This window comes from Gobio gobio, assembly GCF_949357685.1.
Source record: "Gobio gobio genome assembly, chromosome: 12".
NCBI lineage: Eukaryota > Metazoa > Chordata > Actinopteri > Cypriniformes > Gobionidae > Gobio > Gobio gobio.
The window spans coordinates 14716094-14743241 of record NC_137105.1 but is presented as its reverse complement, the minus strand read 5'-3'; the positions used below and the strand labels follow the sequence as shown (position 1 = coordinate 14743241).

The window sequence follows — 27148 nt, the reverse complement described above, 5'->3', positions numbered from 1 at the left end:
CAGAGCGTCTCTCAGCTGGCTGTAGGACGTGCTGAGCAGGATGGTGTCGTCAGCATACTCCAGGTCAGTCAGGGTGTAACTGCCAAAGGACACTCCGGGGACCCGCTCACAAACCCTGGACATCAGATGGTCAATGATGCAGTTGAAGAGGTCGGGAGCAGCCACGCAGCCCTGGCGAACGCCACTGGAGATGGGAAACCAATCTGAGTCTCTGCCGTTGATGCGGACACAGCTCTGAGCGTTGCTATAAAGCAACTTGAACAGGGCAACGATCTTGGGTGGTGCTCAGAGATGAACGCACAGAGACACATTTTCTCACAGCGCGCGCGGCTTCTCATTCTAAACCTAAACCCTAAAGCACTAAACCCGGGTGATGACGGTGAAAACGACTGGTCATATTCGAAAATATGGCAGCACTCGCAATCTCGCATGCATTGAACAAAGTTTACAAAGAGAGAATTATTTGAAAAATATGAAGGAAAAAAAGGACGTTTACGCGGCACCCCTGCTCTCGTCAGTTTTTTTTTCTTCATTAGATTGTCATAGGTCACTCTGTTTAATTTTCAAGTGGTTAAACAAATTCGTGGTGTTCCCTTGAGTTGCAGCCACTACCATGTAGCAAATCTTGCACGTAGCATGTTTCTGCTCGTCGTCTGATTCCTCGAAGCCAAACTGTTCCCAGACAACGGAGTTGGTTTTGCCTTTTTTGCTCCCCAAACGCTGCTGTAACTGCCCTCCTTCTGCCATCTTTACTCGCGCCGGGTTTTTAAATTCCAGCGGATGATATGCACACGAGTCACGAGACTCACGAACTGAGAGAGATTTGTGGGTTCGGGAGGGGCGGATGTGCGCGTGCGCGTTTCATTCAGAACGCAAGGCAAAATAATCGTTTTTTCTCGATTGTACTATTTTGGTGATCGTTGGGAGGCAAAATCGAAATCGAAATCGAAATTCGATTAATTGCACAGCCCTAGGCGGGGCTAAGTTCGGCTGGCTTCCAGGCTAAACGTGCCCCATAGTCACATAGTCACGTAGTAGCTTTGTGACAATTTTCAAATACGAAACTTGTTGAAATGTTTTCAATGTGTGCATCTGTTCTTTTTGAACACTTTCATCTCATTTGAACAAAACCGTGATAATATTGATAATCGTGATAATTTGGGTCACTATAAACGTGATATGAAATTTTCAAATTTTTTTTTTTTGCAATACAATCAATTAGTTCAGTTAGAGAACAGACACTACAGTTAAAAACGGAACATGTCTGCTTAATACAGCATAAGCCGAACGAGAGTCGCAGCAGGAGTCAGATTTCATTTATCACAAGGAGCTGACTGACAAGATGACGGCGGAAGATTTGGTTTCAAAGCAAAATGCCTATTTAAGTGAGTTTGTCATTGGACTGTTTTGTTGTTGTGTTTTTCCATTTAGAATAATATGCTAATGAATCCATTATTCAAGCAACCCGCCCCGAATTGCACGGCCGCACTGTCATTCATTCATGGTCGCACAGTGCACATGCATTGACAGCTGCATGTAATTCACAGTGCGTGTCCACTGGCGCGTTTTCCGTTCATTCAAGTTGAGTTTCCATAGGAATTCATTGAAACACTTGCTTTGCACCGTTATAAATGCCTGAGTGGCCCTGTGCGCATTTTACTTTCGGTTTAGAATTAGCGGATATACCGGTGATACCTGGTTTAGCCAGTTACCGGTGTTGTCACACGTCGATTAACCGGTGGGAAAAATGTCCTCACCGTCACGTCTCTACATGCTACCAAAGCTAACACTGTAATTTGGAGCTGTTCAGATTCTCTCTCTTTATAGTTGTGACACTTAGACTTAGCTTGGTAAGGATGCACAATATGTTGGCCACCATATCGGAATCGGCCATTATATGTTCATTTTTAATGTAATCAATATCGGCCCGAAAAGAAAATGTGGCCGATTATATTAAAGTCGATAAATACTGGATTATACTTCAGATGCGCACTGTTCACCATGATGGGTTTGAATCACTTGAAATATGATTGGAATCACTTGGAAATGATTGGAAATAAGCGAAAATGCAGTTAAGTGCGACACATAGGGATGTGCCGGTATCAAATTTTCATGTTGCGATTAATTGCTGAAGCTTTTATCACGGTATACGGTATTATCACGATATTGAAATAAGTTGCAAAAAAAGTGTTGTCATACTATAACAGGTTAAATCACTTTCTTATAACTAAAGAACCAAACATTTAAATACAATAAAGCAATACACAAAAATGTATAAAGTAAACAAATTTTTAAAACAGATTAAAGTGCAAAAGAATTATAAAGAACAATAGGTATGCTGAAATGTACATTTAACTAAGATTAATTCATTCTTTAGAAGTATTTTTCATTGTCAGTTTGTTAATGAAGGAACTAATGTTAAATACTGGAGCCTTGTAAAGTGTGTGATTGAACAACAGTCAGAACATATTCAAGGGCATGTAATTTAGTCCAGATTAAAATATAAAATGCAAGTTTGAAAATGAATAGCCTTAAGTCTTTAAGTATTATGTATTAGGTTATGTGATTACTGGAGAAACGGCTGCATTTCTGCTGTTCCGTCAGCGCCCTCTGCTGTCGAAGAATGAATGTGCACTTCAGCGTGTCTCCTCATTCCTCCATGTGCTCGGCTCATGCACGGTCTATTTACATCAGTGCGCGTTCCTCTTTGACGTGTTTTTCATTTTAAACGGTTGATGGGTAAAGTATTCTTAAAATTAATTCTAAAAATCTGAATAATTCGTAATAAATAATTATTCACGGTATTTTGAAGTGCCCACGATAACAATATTGTGCATGTTCATTATTGCGGTATACTGTATTACCGTTTACCGGCACATGTCTAGCGACACGTACAGCGCAAGTCTGTCATATAGGCTACATCAAATTATAATGAGAACATTCAATTTGTTCTTGGGCTATGGCTTTTAGTGGTGAGACTTTTGTTTCTGTAATCAGACTGTCAAAAATGTAATAAATTAAGAATTATCAGCCAATTTATCTTTTCAAAGATTTCGGCAGAGGTGGAAAGAGTAACAAAATATCCTACTCAAGTAAAAGTACTATTACTTCAATTAAATTTTACTTAAGTAGAAGTAAAAGTACTTGTCACTTTACAAGTATTCTATAGGCCTACAATAGTAATATAGTTCTGTCACAATTTCATCTAGTTAAACCGTTTATTTTGATGGGTTTTAGCGAGGACCTATTTCAGGGAAGATCTGTTTCAGAGTGTATTTGATAATGGCTTTTAATCAAATAAAATGATGAAAATGTTCATTAGGGGGTCTCAGATCAGCTCTGGAAATGTTCATACTGTATGATCATGCCCAAATATGTTTTTTGGGACGTTAAACACCACGAGCATCGCGTAGGCTACGTAAGTATGTAGGCTAGTAGACGAAACGGAGCTGCTCATTCACACAGAGACAGAACAAGCAGATCATATATTCATATAGCAGTGTTTTGAGCTTTAAAGGTCCCATGGCATGGCATTTTTCTATTATTTTATAGTGTTTCCTGAGGTGTACTTATATTATTAGTATGATTTTTACATCATAAAATGTCATAATTTAGAAATAAAAGGCATTTTTTCTATACTGCTGTTTGCCCTGTGGCTGAATGCCCTGCTTCAAAAGGCGTGTCTGCTGTGAGACTTCAGTAAAAACGCCCACTGTTGTGATTGGCTGACATCTTTGCATTTTAAATGAGCGGAGGGGGCGTGGTTTAACGAGGCACGAGCAGGCACGAGTCTGCCAGAGAGACGGATGGACCTGTGTTCACTTCTCATCAGTTCTCTCAGCATGTCTCAGTTCAGGGTGAACTGTTGTAGTTACTAGCATATACTTCAGGTTATTAGTTTATTTCTAGTCGGAGGGGCTGTCACTCATGTCAGAAAGTTAGTAACTTTAGTAAATTATGGATCAGCGCTGACTCGAGACGCGAACCGTTTAGAACGATTCAGTCCGATTTGGTGAACTGGTTCGGTTCACTAAAAAGAACCGATTCAAAAGAATGATTCGTTCGCGAACCGGACATCACGGAGACGAAGCGATTGCTAACAAAGTTATTTATAGGAACTACTGAGTTATGAGAGCGCTGTCAGTCAGCGCGAGTTTATTGTGTTTGTATCTGAGAGTTCTGAATAAACACGAGTCCCAGTCACACCGAGTCCTCTTCATCATTATTCTACCAACTTTGTAACACATGCAATGTACCATTACAGCGAGATGAACGAGTTAGTAAGTGTTGAGTATCGCATTATTTCTAGATATGTTCCAATCATATGAATAGCGTCATTGACGCGCATTGAGTAACGTTACACAGCGCAAACAAAGACACAACAGCAGTAATCGAATGTAATCCATTTTATTGTGGGGAAAGCTGGCTAGCCTAGCCGGATACCCTCACGCTTACCCTCCTTCTGCTTAATCTCACGCCGCGTTTGGTGCCTCCGCTGTGGGCTAGATGCAGTACTGTGGGTCGGGGATGTTGAAGGCCGAGCTTCGGCGTGTGTGAAGTTTATCTCTAAAGATGTGACTGCTGATGTTAAACAGAAAAGACTGTATGCAAATTTTAGAACAGATAGACGCGACAAGGACGTACAAAAACACTGACTCACAAGATAGAAAACACGAAAACACTGTTCTGTCGGGAGAGAGAGAAGCCGCTGCGTGTCCACAAATAATAAATAATAAGCTACACATAATAAATCAATGATCACAGATCAGAAGGAACTGAAGAAAGACTTCTGTTTTCATTTGTACACCCAAACACTGAGAAACTGCCAGTGTTCACTAGTTCACAAGTAACGTTAATGATCTCGAGTGTTTGCATGGGCGTGCCAGATTCTCTGGGCGGAGGAAAGGGAGGAAACCGTTCCTGCTTCGACGTCAAACCAGGAGACTTCAGGATTGGCTCGTCTGGCCTGTCATTTTCTCGAAGGCAGAGAGAGACAGCCAGAACTCGGGTTTACACCCATCAACATTTCTATCCACTTGGGGACAATATTCAGGCTAGGGGAACTCATATTAATGTTGAAATACCTCATAAAATGAAAATTTCATGCCATGGGACCTTTAATGTTCACAGACCATGTCGCGATTTGATTTATTGTACAGCTCTACTGTCGATGTATTCATTCATCCATCAGTTTGCGTGTTTTACGTGACATCTGCGTTATACTGTAATTCCGGGATTCCCTCTGCATCACAGAAATCATTCGGCCTTAAGTTATAAACGTACCTTTATCTGCACAGAGGGATGGTGTTCCCGAACATGTTCTATGTGTTTCCTCCTTTGCATCAACATTTTTTTGCTAATTTGATATCCTCCAGGACAACACCCGGCAATTTTTTGTCTGCATCCAAAGTTTTTCCATACTATCCAGGGGTTCACGACGGCGTTTCGCTTTCAGCTGGGTCTGACGTATGTCTTGTCCATCCGTCTCCATCTTTTTGTGATTTTTGTGTTCGTTCTCCCGCCTTCAATTCAATGCAGTCGTTTCCGGATCGCGTTTTTCCCCCCTTTGTATTATTTATTTTTTACTCCGTAACGGATGTGGTTTAAAATGTAGCGAAGTACAATACTTCAAACAAAACATACTTAAGTAAAAGTAAAATTACAGATTTTTAAAACTACTTAAAAAAGTAGAAGTACGCAGAAAAACTACTCAATTACAGTAACGCGAGTAAATGTAATTCGTTACTTTCAAATATATCGGCTTTCAAATATAAAGAATTATCGGTTATCGGACAAAATTTTCATAATGGTGCATCCTTATAGCTTGCTTTAAATAAGTAAAGATTTTACAGCAAAAAGACCTCAACCTAAGGTGGATGATTTTGGAATTATACTAAAAGGCCTTTTACTTGCTGAAAAAGTATAAACTTTGATCACATTGATAATTTTAGATGCCTTTGAAATTTCTGTATTAAATGTGATAGAGTAGGATTTATAGGGTTAAAGTAAACATCCTGAATCGAGGCATAAACCATGAATGTCAAACAATATGCTCCCACCCTATAGGTCCTATATATTCCTTGTTTCCAGACAACCTCCCGACTAACAGATTTTAAAAATGTAGTTTTGCACATTTTGCGCATTCCTTGAATCATGTCAGATTTGTACAAATAACTTTGGTTATATTTCTGCTGTGGGAAGCTCACGAATCTTTAAGAAATATTGAATTAATTGGCACATCTTCAAAGAATGAGTCACGACTGTTGCTTCAGCCTCACACTGCGTTCAGATTTTCAGGCAGAGCCGTATACATTTTCTCTCTCCTCTGTATTGCTATGGGGAGGTAGACAGCAACAGTGACTCCACGGCTTCTCATGGAGCAAACCATTGACGGACGGAGGGGGACGGGTGCATGCAGTCAGGCGTGGGATTTGTCCGTTTTGAAACTTCCTCGCTCCGCCGCTGGTCTCCTCTAAGAGGGCCTCTCCTGTTGAACTGTGCCTCATTAGCTCACTTTTATGAGACACTTTTTCTCTTTTCGCCTGGCGTGAGTGCTGATAAGAGAGTGTAAACGATACTTTTCATCCCCTCTCCTTCGGTGCATGGTGGTCTGTCCCTCTCCCTCAGTGACATACGTTGCTGTTCTGTCTGCGCGCGAAGTGATTAGTGTAGCTCTCGACGAGAAGGAGCCCTGTACCCTGGGAAATGGCGAGACACGCGGCCATAGTTCGTGCTGACAGAGGGGTTAGCGCAACTGTCGTGGACCGTTCTCTAACCGGACAGGCTGTGTTGGCCAACTTCATAGGTGACAGCTGAGCCCTGCCTCAGGTGCGTGAGTGAGCGAGAAAAAGAGAGAGCAAAAGGGAAAATCCCTCCCACTGTTTTTTCTCCCATAAGCAGGTTGTTTACCTTTAGGCACTGTGTGTGCGTGCGGCACATATGCGTGGGGGAGTGTGTGTGCCGGGCATGTGAGGGAACTGCAGGCCTCCCAGGGCTTTCATAGTTTGTTTGTCTGCTCAGGGAAGTGTGAGGAGAATGTACACATTAACATGGAGAGTGAGTGACCAAAGAGAGCACAGATTAAAATGTTTACATTTTAAAATGTTGCTGTAGATGTAGAGAGGATGATAGTGAGGATTTTTGTTTTTGTACTAGTAGGAAGGGTGAGATCCTACAGTAATGTCTCTTTACTTTGAACTGTTCTTCACATTGTGCTCTTTAGGATATTTCATTATTGTTAAATGGGCTAAGATTTGCGTCAAATTAGGGATAAATGGTTCGCTTTTCAGGGTTTTTCCTGGGTCAAAAATTGTCTTTGGTGGTAGCGGATGAACCCGGTACTGACAATAAATCTAAAATAAATGAAAAGAAAAATTTTGTAATATTAACGTATCCTGTTTATTCATGAAGTGAAAAAAAAATCACTGTCAGGGTAGATCATAAAACAAAGTCCTTAGAACAATTGTATATTTCAAAATCTGTAAATGTAAATATAGAAAGTAGTGATATATTACATTTTTAACACTTCTAATTGCTTTAAATAAAACCGGGAGCTGACCTTTTGAATATTGTTGTGGACAGTGGAGAGCCTAGGAGTCAAAGAGGTTGAGAACCAATACATTAGAGTAAACTAAACACTCACACCCCTTTTCCACCAGCATGAACCGGATGCTAGTTCAGAGCTAGTGCTATTGCCGGTTCGGAGTTGGTTCGACTGACAAACCTTCTTAGAACCAGTTTGCCTTTCCAATAGCTAGAGGGCCACCACAGAGCCACAAACACACCAGGCTTGTTCGAGATAAGGAGTCGTATACTCTCCAACCGCTCTCGCGGTACTTCTCCAACCGCTCTCGCGGTACTTTGATGTCATACATCGATCGGTCTGTGCTGCGCAGATGCATCTTGAACAAGCCTTCCGCTAACAATGGCGGACGTTGCATTACTATTGATGCACATGTCTTCGTGAACCTACATCTGCATCCAAACATTGCGCATCCGACGTGTTCGTGCAGCTCACCGTAAAAGACGGCGATTACAATCGAGCTGCTATTAGCTTGATTAGCTGCTATTTCAAAAATGCCGGTCACAAGTTTGTGTTCATCTTGTTGGTCACTGTAACCCCGTCCCCAGCCCCTGACGCAAGCAATGTTTTGGTGCTACTTAAGAACCACTTTTCCTGGTTCAGAGCTGGTGCTTCGGGTGTCAAAAGACAAAGAACTGATTTGAAACTAGGCTCTGGCTCCGAACCAGTACTCAAACTGCCTTGGTGGAAAAGGGGTATAAGAGCTGTGCAGCATACCTGGACACTTGGGGTCTATTTTCTGATGTTGTAAAACAAAACTGCTGGACTAGGACTGGACTGGACTGCTGAACAACATTGGCAGTGAAGTTAAACTGGTCATCAAACACAAACCCCACATTTCTTACTTATTTTAGTGTTGTTGAACCCTAAAAGTAGTGATTCTTCATGAAGGCATTGATGTCTGAAATGCAGTCATAGATGCAAGTCGATAGAAAAAGCTCTATGCCTTTATGATTGAGTCCAGTGACTGATCAAGAACGGGCTGAGTACTGAGCCTTGAGGCACCCCACACATATTTACCAACGCATTTACCAAAACTATGCAGTGAGACATCAAAACTCAGACGTCTGATGACTGGGCGGCGCGTTGCCCTGAAGATAGCATCCGAAGTGTTCATATTCACAGAGGACCTCCCATAACCAGGTCAGCAGCCAGCCAGCACAGGTAGCCGATTGGCCCCAGGGAAAATTCACACCCTTGATATAAAGAGAGAGAGAGAGACACACGCACACAAGTACACACATGTTTGTCTGCCTGGTGAAGCTAAATTTAAAAAAAAGTTATTTATTTTACCTGGTTTATATTAATGTTTAATGTGTAAAAGAACTGTGTTTTGGTTATTTCAGGTATCATAGCGTTACCTATTTTGTGTGTGTGTGTGTGTGTGTGTGTGTGTGTGTGTGTGTGTGTGTGTGTGTGTGTGTGTGTGTGTGTGTGTGTGTGTGTGTGTTTTGTACGTATATGCTTGTACTGATAAATCAATAAACCTTCAACTTATAAGGGTAAACTCTTGTGATAATGGGTTTCATCATACTTGTGATGAAGTCTCATCATGATTTTACTTACAGGGAATGCAAAGATATTGCATGTATATGAATAATAAAAAAAAGAAACAGTTTATTTAGACATTAAAGTCTCATGATGGTAGTGGTTGAAAATGAAGGGTCTTTTTGCCTCTTGGCAGAAAAAGATACAGTGTGCTCCCTCTTATCCACTGCTTTCAGATATTTAATTATAGCTCCATTAAATAGCCCCACAACTTATTAGCAGATATAAGCATCAGCTTACACGCAAACTTTCTCAACCAAAAACTAATGACTCAGAGTTTATAAACAGGATCAAGCTGACCTATAGACAAGATTTATGACTCTTTCGTCAAGTTCTTTCGTACAGCTTTGCAGTTAAAGAATTATATCCACTGCATTTGGTGAGGGAATTTGAAATCTGATTGGACGTTGCCAAATATTTCTTATCTAGCAAGAAATATGAGCTTCTGCAAACAGCAGACGTAAGAGAAAGACTAACTTCTTGGTTGAAAGACAAACGTGTCATATGCAAAATATAATTTTTCTTCTTAAACTACTGTGCAGAGGAAAAAATTATGTTAATGTGAACAGACATGCATTTGAATAAATAGAAATATCAATCTTCTGGAAGATTAGGCTGTTGATGATGATTTGACTTTTCATTATCTTAGCAAACTGGAAATTGTGAACAATGCACTGTAAACCGTCCAAAACATGTTTCAGGAATTGAAGGTAAATATCCCGTGTTTAAGGGCCGTGACAAAGGTTCTGCAAATGTTTTTGTACAAGTCACGCATTTCTTTTGACGTTAGCTTCAGCTGATGTGGTTAACTCGTGCAACATGAGCAGTGCGACTGGTTATTCTCAAGTCTAAGCACAGGTATCTTCATTACCAGTGGGTTGGTTTTACTCAACCCTTGACTGAGCGGGGCTGAACACTGAGCACATTGGGGCCGGCAAGCTGTTGATAATTACAGTAAAGGCCGCACATGCACGGGAGTCATTATGTCCTGGTGGATTTTCTTTAGGATCTGGCCTAATTTCGGAACAATTTTGCACGTTCACATGCATGGTCATGTTTCACATTCTCCTGAGCAATGAAGTGAAAGCTCAGGGGCCTCAAAATATGGGGTAGTAAGCTCGAAGGTGCCCTTACTTCCTCCAAACCTTCTTAAAGAATTCTCAAATGTGTGAAGTAGGGATTTATAATGTTATGGATTGTTAATCTTTTAAGTGTAGGTATTATTTTCAGTGGATATTTCAGCAGTGATTTAAAATGTTGCTAAAGCTTGTGATACAAACAATTGCTTGCTCTTTCTCCTAAAAAGGCTGTTCAAGTGTTTAAATTTTAAAACCAAGCTAATTTCTGTGATTTGTTTATTTTTATTTTTTCAATTTAAATGGGCCTGTTTAAGGTGAAATGGAGCTGCCAGGGATTAGGGGCCACTGGAGGTTTTCAACAGACCCACAATAGCAGCCTGTTCAGGCCTTGCAGATCAAAGCGGACTATGCCTGAGGAGCTAGGCGCTGGTCTGGGTGGCGGCCTCTCCGAGTGGAGAAACCGAACATAAGATGTGGTGAATGATCCTCTTCAAACTGAAGGGATTGACAAAGCTTACTGATAGAGCAGGAATTACTTTGGAGTTCAGTCTCAGTTGGCTGTCCGAGGTGAGCAATTTAAGTCATACTGTTGAGGCACCAAATTATGGGGTGGTGTTACCTAGTGGGTAAACATGATAACTGAACTGAACTGATAACCAAAAGGGTTGTAGGTTTGTTGAGCTTAGGGCTGTGACGGTGGCAGTTTTTCACCACCGCGGTGGTAATGGACCAACTACCGGCGGTGTCGCGTGGTTTGGGGGGTGGGGTATGTAGCTATATAGACAACATTTTGAAATAATAAACAAGGCTCAAACATCTATTTCATAACAAGCATGCATGTTTATTTTAGCACTTCCGTCAGTGAAACGACACTACAGCCTGTAAAACGTTTAAACAATTATCAGTAAATAATGGTAACCTAAAGAATATAAGAAAATATTAGTTTAAAAAAAATATTTGTTTCATATTTCCCCACAAAGATGTGTCATATGCCGCTCTGCGCTTTGAGAGGGATGTGGGACACGAGCAGGAAAGATACCATCTCTTTTCTTATATCTCCTTGTTTTCTCCTCATGTTGCAAAGCTTTTTGCAAAGTGAGATGGTGGTCCAGTGGGTTAAACCATGGAACTGATATGCAGAAGGTTGCTGGTTCGATCCCAGCGGTCACCACCAGTGTGTCCTTGAGCAAGGCACTTTACTCCATGTTGCTCCAGGGGGATTGTCCCTGTAATAAGGGCACTGTAAGTCGCTTTGGATAAAAGCGTCTGCCAAATGCATAAATGTAAATGTAAATGCAAAGCAACTGACACTTGTTGTAAAAGGTCTGAATAGCAAATTTTATCTTCCACATGGTCAAGACATTTAGGCTATGTTTGATTTTGTGCTGCCAAAGAAAGCAAAACTAAAATCACAGGAGTATTTGAAATGCGCTATAAAAATAAACAGTGTTTTTTCTACTTTACCACAGTAAAGGATGCGAATTGGTATAATTGACCTAATTATTAGCAAACGAAAGGAAGAAACGTTCATAATCCCCTGCGAAAATGGGTGAAACGTTAGTGATGTCCATGTCCAGTGGAATAAATGGAGTAGGCCTATTGTTAAAATTAGCGGAAAACCGGGTGACCAGATCCCAAAACAGAATAAAAAAGCTGACGAAGCTTACATTGGGCTCACATAGCCTACCTCTCTCATTCGGCATGAATCCTTATGTTTCCATGGTGCCGAATTAACATTTAATTGCTAACCTATTATTTATTTTGTAAACAAAGCTTTGTGCTTCTCTCCAGTGGTAATATTCACGTAAAACAGCATTCGCATACAAAAAATGTTTTAGTGGACCTCCGCCGGTGCTACTCAGAAAAAACAGGAAAGCGCATGTTGTCCAATTTACGGCATCACATTATTTGCGATCTACGCAACAAAATTGCTTCTCTTCTTTGCTTTCGATTAATGTAATTCTCTAAAATGTGCAATCTACTAGATTCAATTATTTGGGGTGAATGTGAACCAATTAAAGGGATAGTTCACCCAAAAACGAAATGTTTATGTTTATCTGTTTACCCCCCAGGGCATCCAAGATGTAGGTGTCTTTGTTTCTTCAGTAGAACACAAATGAAGATTTTTTAATCCAACCGTTGCAGTGTGATAGTCGTATAATGCATGTCAATGGGGATATTTTAGAGTATGAGAGCAATGAGAGTAAAAACACATAGACATACGAATCCTTATTAAACCATGCGGCTCGTGGCGACACATTGAGGTCTTAAGACACGAAACGATCGGTTTCTTTGAGAAACCGAACAGTATTTCAAATCGCGATCAAAGATATATATATATATATATATATATATATATATATATATATATATATATATATATCTCATTCGACCGATCAACGCAGGCACTAATGAGGAATCTATGTATATATCTATGATCGCGCCGGTATTTTGAATGCATTTTGACCTTATTTGCCGGAAGTGATTGCGCGGGGACGGCTGATGCAGAGCCATAGAAAAAAATTAAATACATTTTTAAATATGGATATTTTCTTACACAAGCGCATCGATTCGCTTCATAAGGACTTTATTAACACCCCGGAGCCGCGTGAAGCACGTTATTTGACGGACAGATGCATTTTTTATGGACTTCAAAAACAGAGCAACTATTACTGCTATTGTAATGCTTGTATTAGCCAGAACATTTTTAAAATAACTCGTCTGAAAGAAGAATGTCATATACACCTCGGGTGAGTAAATCATGGGCTAATTTTCATTTTTGGGTGAACTATCCCTTTAAAGTTCCTGTAAAGTCAAAACTAAACATGTGTTTAAGTTCTCTAAAAAGATTTTTGCTGAAACTGGCATGTTCATTATGTGCTATTGCTAGGATTGGGTATCGTTTGATTTTTAACGATTCTGCTTATCAATTCCGATTCTTATTTCGATTCCAATAAGGTAAAAAATTAAAATAAAAAAAACTTCGATATCATTCACATTTATTCTAAGTCTTATTATAAAACATTCCATAGGAGCTGAATACCATGAACAAAAATCAACAGGCTAAGAACACTTACACAAGGAACTTTTGCCTATGGTTTAAAAATACCTGAGGAAATACAACTAGCCTAACTAATATAAATTTCAAGCATTATTAAAGACAGTTAAACACTCTAAAAACACAAAACAATTATCAATTGCACAAATAAATACAATTGAGAAAAGAAATCAGAACTATAGAAAGAAAGAAACATTTTCAGGTATTTAGGTACAGAAACTGTATAATCAAATGTAAAATACCACTGCACTTTATTAATAAAATATAGGCTATACATTACAAATAGTTCAATTATATTCTGTCTAGAACAGCGAGTGACTTTTCTTGTCTTTTGTTTGATTAATGTTGTCAAAGAGACGGCATCCGGAAAATCTGCCGTCATTTTAAGAGCTGCATGGATTACACATAAGTTTTCATCTTTTCTTCTCAACTGTTTTAAGACATAACCAACTGTGTTTATGAGAATATTTTGACATTTTTGTGTGTATTTGTCCATTCGTGTGCTGTGAAAAAAGACGAGGAAGAGAACTCAGTTCATTATTGCGAGAATCCGTTCTGTGCAAACGTGTGTGTGTGTGTGTGTGCAGCACATAATGTTTAAAATCACCTTTTCTGTGCGCACGTTTTGGATGTGTGCAGAGCATGGAAAACAGTGCGCAAATCTTTTGCGCACACAAGAACCGTTAAGTGGAACCGAAATGCACGTTTCGAATCACCGGGTCTGGGGAATTTGGAACCGGTACCCATCCCTAGCTATTGCTGGGCAATAGAATGAAAGCTAGTTAGGACAGTCTTATAAATCAGTCAAGTGACAACAAAAATATACTGATATTTTTTTTTTTGTTATTTGATTAAAGAGGCAGGGTCTCGAGCCCCCCGTGCACAACACTGTTGTTAGGGAGCCATATTAAAATCATTGTGAGACTACTCAATTGGGTTACTTAAAAATGACTTCATTTCATGATGTCGAAACTATGTGAACAAATTATATTTGTTTAACTTTATTGATTAATGTGAAACTGATGCACATGATTAAATCATGTAAATCCAACACCTTTTTTTCCCCAGTGTGTCGCAGTTGTCAAGTTTACCGCCACAGCCCTATTTGAGCTATCTAGAGACTTGAGCTGAGACCTTAAGCTCAAGATGCTCTAGGGAAAATGGATCTGGGGCTATCGTGTGAAAATTAAAATGTGTTATAAATTATTTATCTATCCATCAGCTTCTTTAGCTTGCATTTCTTTTAACTTCAGGCATTTATTTGATTGAACATCACAAGTTGCTATTGTTTATCTGGTGGGATCTCTGCTGTCTCTAGTGTGTTCTTGCCATTTAAGTGCGGTTCACCTGGGTTCAGCCACAGCCAGGCATTTTCCTCATCTGTATTGCAGTGTAATCTTGCTTTACATCATCCTTGAAGTCTTATTAGCTGGAATAACAAGCTTTCTATCCTAACGTTTTGTACCCAATATTAGTAGTCTTTTGTTATTAAAGTTTGTTTGTAGACGAGTAAACAATGTGTTGGTTCTGAATACCCTTCGTGGTATGTTGTGCAATGGTATGCTTGTATGTATCACTATTACAAAATGCTTCATTATATTCCTTTATGTGAAGCTTGAAAGTGTCCTGTTTCTATGGTTACATTCTGCAGCTGAGGACACCTGATTCTTTTAGGGAACATTGTGCATTCGCGTGAGGTGGATGAAGTACCTAAAAGCCAAACTTGAGTAAAAGTACAGATATCTTACCAGAAAATGACTCCAACGGTCCAATCGGCCTTGAAAAATCACTATCGGTGCATCACTATTAGTATGGCAGAACTTTATGGCATAACTTACATTGTACTATACACTTTGAGCAAAAAGAACAGCATCACGTTTGTGTTCAGTTTTAGCGGTTTCATTTGAAAATAAAAGGAAAAATGGCTTAATGTTAATGGTACACTTTGTTTTATTTTAGTTAACAGTAAACTTTTGTATTTATTTATTTTTTTAAACCGTTTAATTTGAATGTGGGAAGACGCCATGATTGTTAATCTCATCTGAAGATTTTTTCCAAATTACAATTGTGCTAAAACAGACTTTGAGTGCATTGTCTGGCAAACAACACATTCAAACAAGCACACAAATTATTTGGAAACTTTGAAAATCTTGCTTCTCTGCATAATGCAGTCCCGCTTATCTTGGGCTGAAGACAAGTCCTGAAATGCTAAATGGCCTTTCACAGGCCGCTGAGGCAGGTAGAGGTGTGTTCCACTTCACAGACAGCTTGCACACAGCTGTGAAGGATTTCAACAAGTCCGTGTGATCCTTCCTATACAAGATTAAAACACTTTCATGTCAGGACCTCAACCTAAGTTTGGTTAGGTTTAAATTTTAGATTCATGTACTATCCATGCTTCAATAATTGATTTTGGAATTTTCCAACATTACAAAATGTAACCACACACTTATTTTTCACCATCCTCATTTTGTCTCATTCTGATTGTGGCATCATCCTTTGTCCAAGTTGTTTTTAAATTTAGGAGAAGAAATGCGGCTGCGGTTAACTCAAGGTCGCCTAACAAAAAGATTCTTTATTCCCACCTGTAAAGCATTCACCAGAGCCTTTCTGTACTCTGATGGCAACTTGACCTGGTCACGTTTGATGGTCAGAAGGTTGATTGTTGGAAGTAGCCAACCCATTTGGGCATTTGCTTCTGCTTGCAAGATGTTGGTTGCCTGGGCGACTGGGCTCATGGCAGCAGCATACTCTGTGAGGAATGCAAGTTCATCTGGATTAAACCTGTAAAACAACAACACTGTTTTATAACGCTATAGAAATATTCATCTGATTCATCAAAAAATTGCTGGATGAGTAATTAACTAAAATGGACCAATGATAAGTGGAAGTTGGGATACAGATTGTGCCCAAGAAAGTGTTGGGAAGCACACTGACCGCAGACTTTCCATGGCCTTGAACAAGGAGCCTTCCCCATAGTAGCATTCAGCGCAGCAGCTGGAGGAAGCAAGCATCTTCAGTTTCGGCTGTTTGTGTCCGACGTTTTTTTAGGGGATGATCACACTCTTCTCTTCTTTTGTTTATTTCGGTCCTTACAAACAATTTTTCATAATAAATAAAACAAAGCAAAAAATATACAAAAATATAACCAAAAAATATGACAAATATACATGATAACCGAAAAAGGTGTAAGCCACTGCTTATTATGCCTATCCTTTTTACATATTTATCTGAGCATAATTTATTTTTCTAATGGATTAGATTAAGACAAGATAAACAACATAAGACATTTTCCAAAATGTACAAGGATAATTACAAAGATCACATATAAATGTACACATTTCAGATATTAATGCAATAGCTTAAGTATTGCACACACTAAATATTCATATTGTGATATATAATTATTTATCCCCTTGTTTTTTAAACATTTTCTTAAAATTACGAAATGAATTACAGTTTTAATTCCTTCTCAAAATTATTCCATTGGTTTACCCCTTTGACAGATATACATCTATTTTGTATATAAGTTCTTGACCTTACTTTTTAAACATATGGATTCCTCTTAGTTTATGCTGACTTTCTCTTATTTCAAACAGCTTCTGAATACAATTTGGAAGTAAATTAATACTTTATACATTGTCTGTGCAGTATAAAAATCTACTAAATCAACAAAATGTAAAACTTGTAAATGAATAGACAATTTATTTGTTGGTTTGTGATAGTAAACGTGTTTTATAATCCTTACTGCTCTTTTTTGTAATATATATATTGGATTTAAACTGGTTTTATATGTATGGCCCCACACCTCCACACAATAAGTCATGCATGGAACTATGAGCGTACAATACAAAACATATAATGAACTTTCGTTCAATATATGTTTTGTTCTATTTAATATTGCAATTGATTTTGATATTTTTCTTTTTACATTATTTATATGTGGTATCCAGCATAATTTATGATCTATTATAACACCCAGATATTTATTTTCAATTTCCCCATTATTAATCCTAATTTTAGCTTTATTACTTTGTCAAATACCTCCTCCACTGAATATGCTTTTGCTCTTAAAGGGTTAGTTCACCCATAAATGAAAATTCTGTCATAAAATAACTCATCCTCATGTCGTTTCAAACCCCGAAGACCTTCGTTCATCTTCGGAACACAAATTAAGATATTTTGATATTTTGTTGTTTCAAACAAACACAGCAGAACCACAGCGCATCTGATATGACTGGCATAAAGTTGGCGAATTTAGGGACCGTCTCTAAAGTAACATACAACATTGGTAACGTTATACGCGTTTCTGACTTCAATAGCATTTGAAGAGAATGACTTAGTCATAAAACTTTAAAGTGTTCATCTAGGTGTATGATGCACACCTTTTGATATTTAATCAAATAAACAGTCAAATCATGAAAATATGGATATGCATTATTTCACTAGGATACTGCTTGGGCTCTTACACAAAATATACTAGATTTAAATGCATCATAGCTTAACACTGATGAAAATATTGCTTGAGAATATATTTACAGAGATAATATTAGAGATTATATTTACACCAGATTATTATTATTTATGCGTTGCTATTGACGAAGGCCATTATAAGGAAGTAAATCCCACAGAATAGAATCTAGCTTTAAAAAGTGCAAAGAGCTGCTTTATTTATTTATTTGTTGTTTGTTGATTTTCAAATATAAAACTTGTTGAAATGTTTTAATTGTGTGCATCTGTTCTTTTTGAACACTTTCATCTCATTTGAACAACACAGTGATAATATTGATAACCGTGATTACTGATTATTTGGGTCACTATAATCGTGATGTGAAATTTCCATACCGTTTCATCCCTACAACGTATACTGCGTAGGAGGCTGGCACTGGCTAGAACGAAATTGTTAAATAATTTTTGTTTGTTTTTGCTTCATAAAATTAAGATTAAACCACTGGAGTCACATGGACTATTTTGTTTACCTCTCGGGGCCTTGAAAGTGTTCATTATATTGCTGTCTATGGAGGGGTCAGAGAGCTCTCGAATTTCATCAAAATATCTTAATTTGTGTTCTGAAGATGAACAAAAGTCTTATGGGTTTGGAATGACAAGAGGGTGAGTAATGAACGACAGAATTTTGATTTTTGGGTGAACTATCCCTTAAAAAACACAAGACGCATAAAGACGCATTTTCTCGGTACTCAAAGCACTTTACATATGGAAGGGGGAATATCCTCAACCACCACCAATGTGCAGCATCCACCTGGATGGTGCGACAGCAGCCATATTGCGCCTGAACTCCCACCTAATCTAGCTTTTTGGTGGAGAGGAGACAGAGTGATGAAGCCAATCAGTATATGTATATGTGATTGATTTGGAGGCTTTGATGATGGACAGTGGCCAATGGGCAAATTTGGCCAGGATGCCTGGGTTACACCTCTACTCTTTTTCTTTTGTATGACCACAGATTGTCAGGACCTCGGTTTAACGTCTCATACGAAGGACGGTACTTTTTGACAGTATAGTGTCCCCATCACTATACTGGGCCGTTATGACCCACATAGACCACAGGGTGACCATCCCCTGCTTGCCTCACTAACACCTCTTCCAGAAGCAACCTATTTTTCCCAGTTGGTCTCCCATCCAGGTACTGACCAGGCTCAACCCTGCTTGGCTTCAGTGTGCAACCAGTCTTGGGTGATACCTGGTTGCAGTGATTGGCCCAAAGCAGACTATTTACGTTAGCCCGTCCTGCCCTCTTATGTGCTCATTCTGGTAATCTTATGCTTTGTTCACACATAGCATCATAACAGTAATTTACTGATTATGTTACAACTCCTTATACCAGAAAATTGCTGATTTAATGGTATTTTTGTCCTGTTCACAAATTATCTGTTAATGGTAATTTACCCGTAAACACTGTATGTGTAAAAAGGGGCTGTCGTCTTCAGAAAGCTTGATTTTTTTTTTATTACAGTACAAAGAAGGTTTTTTCCTCCATGAAAGTAGTATCACAGGCAGTATAATTTTTTTAGGATTTGATTTTTCGCCCTGCAAAAGTCTGGAAACCTGTACATTAATTTCTACTGCTTCTGTTACACTTTTGTGGGAACCAATCACAGACTGGCTTATCCACCTGGCACGCTATTGGCGGGTTTAACACGATGACGATAGAGAAGCGTTGGGTCTTTGCCCGTTGATCACGCCTCTTGTGGTCTGATTGGTTTAAGGACAATCCAGTTGCATACTGAGTCATTTGAATTATGCTCATTTATCACGCCTCTTGTGCAGAAGAAAATACATAGCAGACTCCCCAGACCAATGTTCAATCTTAAATTGAGCTTGGTCTGGTGATAGCCAGACACATTTTTCTTTGTTGTATTATTTTTTTTAATCAAAAGGAAAAACACAAGCCAAAAATATTAGCAGTACCGCTATACAGAGCAGTAGAGTAACCAGAGTGGTACAGAAGTTAGAGCAGAAATGTAACAGCAGAAACGAGTCCATGAAATGGTGTGAGAACCCCAAAACCCAATTTAAGGTCTTCATTGGCAGAATGGCCGTCTTTGGCTGTGATTTCTTCCCAGTGTCACATTCTAGTGGTTATATGTGCGCAGTATCCTCGCGAATGGGAATTTCGGTGGTTTCTTCTAACAGCAAGAGTTAGATCGTAGTGCTGGGTGAACAGCACCACAGATCAAAGAAGGCTTTCAATTAGTAAGGCATTTCACAGCAGATTTATGATTCTCCTGTAAGGAGTCATTGATTATGTCTATTGCTAGCAGGATTGAGCTGTTACTTCAGACTGTGCCTGATATGGAGTCGTCTGACTGTTACGCTCAATCTGGTCGGGTCCTATTTCAGAACTTGTCAGACTTGAATCTTTGTTGGTTTTCCAGAACCTGTTGGTCCATAGTGGTGCCTGGCATCCTTTTGCCACTATTATTTTGTAGTTCTAGATTATATTATCAAATCAGATGAATACAACAAATGGGTATCAGATAAAGACAACAACCATTACTGGCCTTTTCTCTTATTTACTCCACTGGATGACTTAACTTTATAGTCCTGGGGCCAGTTGCATAAACTAAGGCATTATGTTAAGACAGTGTCTTAAGATCTAGTATGAGCCACTAGCAGTTAGGCAAGTGGCATTCAGTCTTACTTTTCGTATCAAATTAGGCCAGTCTATGTTTTTATGTAACTGGTTTAAAAAAATTATGAACAGTCTTAAAGAAAAAAATGTATGTCTAACTTGTAAGACTAGTCTTAACGGTTTATGCAACCGGCCCCCTGATTTTTGTGTTTATTTAAGCCGTGTTTCCACCGAAATTACCAGGAACAATTTGTACCAGGAACTTTTTTTACAGGAACTTTTTTCTCCCCTGATCTGCTACTTTCTGCGTTTCCACTGCGGTCTAAAGTACCGGGAAGATTGGCAAATTAGTCCAGTGATGTAGGACTGCGCGCGGCTGCTCCTCCCAGTCAGCGACGGACAGTAATAATTTTTGCGCGATACTTTCTGCAACAATAACGAGGGGATGCAAGCAGCGCTGCTCTAGGTAGTTATGTATTGGTTTAATAAAGAGGTCATTAACAAAACAGCAGAAAAGAGACGAGCACTGATACTAGGGCTGAACGATATATCGTTATCGTATCTATATCTAGATATGAACTTTCAAGATATTACTATCGAGAAACGATATAGCAACGATATAAATCTAGCAACGATATAGACGCTATAGATTTCCCCTCTCCGCGCTCGCCCTGCATACACCTCTGGCAGTCTCAACAAACATCAGTTTTACGAGTGCCCTTGAATGCACTGCTAAAGCCAGCGCGCACACACTACCAGGGACGTGGGAACTATATTGTGAGAGGGGGGCGGCGTTTCCATGGTGACGCGTCATTGCTTGTCACGTGGCACACCACATCAACAGCGCTGAATGAATGATGATCTGCTTTTATGTCATTCTTTCCTTTTTTTATTCAGAATATTCACAAATGTGTTAGCTATGGCATGAAATATCTGATATTCCGATTGTCAAATACATGCAAGTGGAAGTATATTGTTGTTTAAACACCTTTATAACGATCGCGTTAGTTGAGCTGTATGCGCGATGGGCGCCGCCGTGTTAGTTTGTGCCGCAGACGCAGTTCAGAGAATCGGATCTGTTGGATTTACAACCTCTATGTTTACAACACGTGAATTCATCCACTTCTCCCGAAATACTTAAAAGCAAGTGGCTGGTGAACTGGGAATAGAATAGAGTAAACATTGAAGTTACTTACACAATGTGTATCTGATATGAATAAAACGTGTCGAATTATAATGGAAAGGATTATTATTACCTCTTCCATAGACATCAGTGTGTATTTTACAAACTCTAAATGTATTGTTTTTTTAGTACTTATGTGAATTTATATGTTTGAAACCTAAAATAAACAGTATGTGGTTGAAAACACTGAAAAGTTGTGATATATGGCAGCTCTGAGCACGCCTCTCTCTGGCTAAATTCAACATTTGAATTTAGCAGTTGATCATGTGATACACTTGATCATACGCTTCCAGTACGTGCCAAAGGCATAAAAACAATACATTTTCTGACACAAATTTTTGAAATGTAGGCTTAAATCAAACACATTTTAATTCAGATTCTGGTTTTCACCGAACACGTAGTCATATAGTATTGTATCGATATCGAGATATCTGGCATGAAAATCGAGAAATTTTGTCCATATCGTTCAGCCCTAACTGATCCTAAAGCGTATTCTGAAAGCTCGTAAAGCTAGATTTAAAATAAGACAACGCATGTTATTATCAGCTATTACGGACATTGACCGTGAGATGGCTGAGACGAACGCGCGCTATCAGACAGAAAGAGCAAGACTGATATTTACTGATCGCAGAACGAACGAACCTCGCAAAAGACTTTTAAAAATGCCAGTTGAAATAAAATTCTGCGTGAGTTCAACCAATCAGCATTTTCAGCGCCAAGTCCCACCCCCGAAAGTTCCCGAACTTTGAAAAAGTACTACCCTGGGAGCTGTTTGGAGGGGGAAATATTTACCTGGAACTTCATTTAGACCCTGGTTCCTGAGGTCAAAACAGTTCGAGTACCACCCCAAAGTACCTAGTTCCTGGGGAAAGTTTCTGCGGAGGAAACGCGGCTATAGTAGAATGTTCCTTCAAGTTTGACTCTGTCGGCTGACATGTGACTCCCATGTTTTGCAGGTGTGCATATGCTCAAAATGAGTGCTGCAGGGGAAAATGCCCTTGACCCCAACACCCCAGAGTCACGGAAGAGGAAGGGCTCTCCATGTGATACCTCTGGTCCCAGGTGAAGTATGAGATCAACTTTCAGTCTTTCTTTCAGTTCACTTTACTAGTGAGTATTTTATTAGATCTTAGCAATTATGTTGTTTATGTAATACAATGACATACAATTAGGCTACTGACAATGCCGTCAAGGTGTGACAGGAAGTATTATTTTTTCCACCCCCAAAGTTTTATTTGCCTTTGCCAATGTTTGAAAGGACAGTGGGATGGGGAATGTGATCATAGCCCAGACCAGAATCAAACCCCAGTCCCTGTGCACACAACAGTTCTTTACCGGTCATGAACGATGCATGATATAGGTCCAACAGTGGATTGTTTTTAGGTGTAACATAGCTTTTTTTTAAGGTTTCCTTGTGTCAGAATTGGTTGGAGGAGAACAGGTCTTTCTGGCTGAGTGATACTCTTCCATAGGGCCTTGGTGGGGCTGATGTAACTGCCTGTTTCTACAGCAACCCCACACAGCGCCCTGACCTGTGTATGTAGCGCGCCTGCGCACAACCTTGGCAAGCCGCTGACCTACTTTCTCTGCTGTCTTCTCCCACACACACACACACACATGGTAACATGCGCTCACACTTGCAAGTCATTCGTATGTACATGCACTCGCTCACCCAGAAGCTGCACAACAGATAAGCACTTTCCTCCATCCTCGCACACGTACGCCAGCCGTTGGTCACGCTGGAGGAAGGGAGAGCTGATTGTTAGTCTCTTTCAAGATTTGTGTATTGAAATTAGCATTCATTAATTCGTTAATTTTCTACTATGCTTATGATCCATGTTATTTTAATTTGTTATGAACCAGGCAGATATAGCCATGTTTGTTTGTTTGCTTGCTTGTTTGTTTATTTATTCTTAGTTGTTGATTCTTGCACTTGATAAATAAATATATGAATTATTTAAATATATAATACAAATAAATTAATAAATACTTGTTAATATAATATATTATTGTGTACATATATGAATTAATATATGTGACCCGTGCTTGCAAAATGAGTCGGAATGAGAGAATTTTCAAAAACGAGTTGTTCTTCTCAAAAAAACAAAAACCCCTACAAAATAATGTATGATTTGTTGGAATGAGATAAAAAAAACTACACCTATTTGAAGTCAATATAGTCAGCAAAGTACATTTTTTCAAGATTTCTGAAAAGATTTCTAAAGTTAAAGATTTCTGAAGGTTCCAAAACAAAATCACCTAGCAACCATACCTTAAAATCTCTGGTAATAACACTAAATTCGACACACACCAAGTCAAAACCAAATATCTATAGGTAAAATATATATCCAAAAAAAAAATCCCCATGATACCACAATTGTTTGTTTAACATTAATGAAACAGACAGCCTATATATTAAGACCTACTGTACCGCACGGATGTTTTATAATGTAACACATCAGATGTTTTTCCCCAACATTTAACCAAACATTCACATAAGACATAACCGATAATGTTTGTGTGAATACTCGCCATGACACATATTTTGAAATACTGTAATTCTGAGGCGTCCTATTGCGCACGCGTCGGATGTGTCTGTCAGCGTGAGTAAGATTGTTTTCATGGACAAAGCAAAGGTCCGTCGTCTCTCAGAGAACGTAGAAATAAAGATGCTTTTAGATGTTTAATTGCTATTTGGAGCATTGGGATCGCTAGACGAGGGCTTAATGAAGTAATTTTTGTGAAAACCTCAAAATCATAATTTTTCATTTGTTTTGCCTATAGCTCTAAATTATCCCATGCACATTACGACTTCTTTTGCCAGCATGGATCACACGTGTATGTGTATATATATATATATATATATATATATATATATAATCTCAACATTTTTTTAATTTTAATATTTTATTGTTTTCTTCGCTTTTGTTTGAAATATGTGAGCAGTGGTATAATTTTTGCGACCATCCCGACGCCGGCCAGACTACTGAAAACGGCGTTCAGATGAATATGTAAATGTTTGTTGCGCTTTCCTCTCAACAACAAAATAAATACAAAATGACAACTTAAATGACAGCTGTTAAAAAAAAATATCTGAACATAGCCATGTGGATGTTTGCACGAGCTCTGCAATTTGGCGCTCCAGTAAAATCATATCACATTTATTTAGATAACATTATACAATAGATGATTTAAAAGCAAGCTGCAAAGGTGCAGTATGCGATTTTCTCAAAATCCGCCCCCAAAATGCATAAACACGCATGTCTCTCTTATCATAGCAGAAGTAAAGCTAAATAATGCTTCGAAAAATAAAGCAAAGGAGACGAACAAACGACAAGGAAGAACAACAAAATGTACCTAAAGGACACAAGAGTATATAGTAAGAGTCTGTTGTTAGTCGCCATTAGCACACCAGCTCCTGACATGACACCCAAAACCATTGTTTCTCGCGTATGAAGCAGAAACAACACAACCTCTGCGTTCGTTTTCAGGCCTTCCCGCTTAGGTCTCTCCAGCGCTGAACTTTTCTAATATTAACGTGGGTCGTAAAGCTCTTACCTGATCATAACCCTTCTTTTTCCAGTGATATTCCTCTGAGCTTTTCTCTTTTGTAATGTCTCTCAGCCATCTCTCTTTCTAAACTCTTTCTTCAAATCTCCCTCTCTCTCCTCTCCCATCATGAGTGGACACACCCCTATTGCTGATTGGCTACAAGTTTGTTGTGGTGCTCTCTCCGATCCACTTTCAACAGCGTTTTTAAAAAATCGCTTACTACACCTTTAAACATGAAAAAATTTCAATTTCTGTGTATTCATGATTTTACTCACAAATTTCTGACCTTGATGGACTGAAATGAAGAAATTAGCCAAAGATTTCCACATCAGAGAAGGCGGAGCCTCAAAGGAAACCGACCTATTATGTAATCGCCAATGATAGTTCGAAGGTGTTTATCAGCCATAGCAAAACTTTTCTTTTTTTGACCACAAACGAACACAAAACTTGTGTTTTGGCCTAATTCCTTTAGAAATTGTTACACCAGTTCTTTCTTAAATTCTGCTTGAAGTATATAAGTATATATATTTTCAATTTACGTATACACTACCGCTCAAAAGTTTGGGGGTCAGCACGATTTTATGCATCTTGTATGCTCACCAAGGCTGCATTTATTTGATCAAAAATACTGTGAAACAGTAATATTGTGAAATAATATTACAATTTAAAACAACTGTTTTAATATATTTTAAAATGTAATTTATTCCTGTGTTGGCCAAGCTGAATTTTCAGCATCATTACTCCAGTCTTCAGTGTCACATGTCCTACAGAAATCCTTTTATTATGCTAATTTGGTGCTCAAGAAACATTTCTTATTATTATTATCCATGTTGAAAACACTTGTGCTGTCCTAAACTCAGTATGCGTTAGCCAGTTGAGCAGGGATTGTTGTCGAATAAACACTGGCCACTGAAACTCCCCTATTCTGCGTCTTTAGAATCCGTGCATTTTTGTGAAATCTTTTCAGTTGCACAGTGCACGCAATTATTGCACTCTTGTTTTTGACTGGATGATAAATGGACTCAGATCTGAAGCCTTTGCATTCCATTGATATCTAACATTACTTCACCGTAGCCCCTGACCATCTGTCTTTCGCTCCTATTCAGCCTTTCTCTCTTTCTGTCTCTCTTCTCAGCTTGATAACCCATGTGCAGCTTAAGCCTTTGAAGAATGCCTTCTAGTGCAAGGACTGTATGCGCCCCGACCCTTATTAGCTCTACAATGATGCATCTGTGTAAAAGTGTGTGTTTTAGCCTCGCTCTGGTTCCAGGCCACCCACAGTTTGTCCTTGAGTGCACCTATAGTCTCCTCTCGGCCCGGAATTCTTCCTTTTAACTGCAGAATCCTCTGCCTCTATCAGGTGGCAGAACGCTGAGGCCACTAAAGACGGGGTTCAGGGGCTGTTTGTGATCATAGTGCTCTCTGAGCATCATGAATTATTCAGACCCCAAGTCCTTGCAGAATGCCCACTCAGTCTCTGTGCCAAACTTTACCACTTCAAGGCTTTGTCTCAAAAACATCATAACATAGACCAGCAGCAGGCTGGCTTTTTTCTTTTGTTTATTTTTCATCCTTCCAAGTGCAGTTGATTGCTCATGTGCCAGCAAAGGAAGGGAGAGCCAATTAGACACTTTAAGTTTTGTGTTTTGAAATGAGCATTTCAGTAGTTTTCTACTAAGAAGATGATTCGTATGATTTTGATTGTTTTGAACCATATATAGTTCATTTTTGTTTATATATTTATCTCCCCTCCCCATATTAATTATATATTTAATATTTAAATCAGTGCTGTCAAATGATTAATCGTGATTAATCACATCCTAAATAAAAGTGTGTGTTTACTAATATGTGTGTGTGTACTGTGTGTACTTACTATGTATATTTGAATACACACACATACATGTATATATTTAAGAAATATTTGCATGTATATACTGTGTATATATATTGATATCATTTATATTATATCTAAATATAAATATTTTATTTATAAATATAGCAAATGTTTCTTAAATATATCCATGTGTGTGTATTTATAATTATACACAGTACA

At 38.8% G+C, this 27148-nt stretch overlaps 1 protein-coding gene across 2 annotated transcripts in view; it reads left to right on the top strand.

Annotated features, from left to right (window-relative positions):
- The window catches only part of ncoa1 (nuclear receptor coactivator 1), a 94176-nt gene that overhangs the window by 30793 nt on the left and 36235 nt on the right, over positions 1-27148 (top strand). For both annotated transcript variants that reach the window (XM_079830462.1, XM_079830461.1), the window contains exon 4: positions 22500-22605. In XM_079830462.1, coding sequence (XP_079686588.1) covers positions 22508-22605 — 98 coding nt within the window. In that variant the 5' untranslated portion in view covers positions 22500-22507. The remainder of the gene's footprint in view (positions 1-22499; positions 22606-27148) is intronic.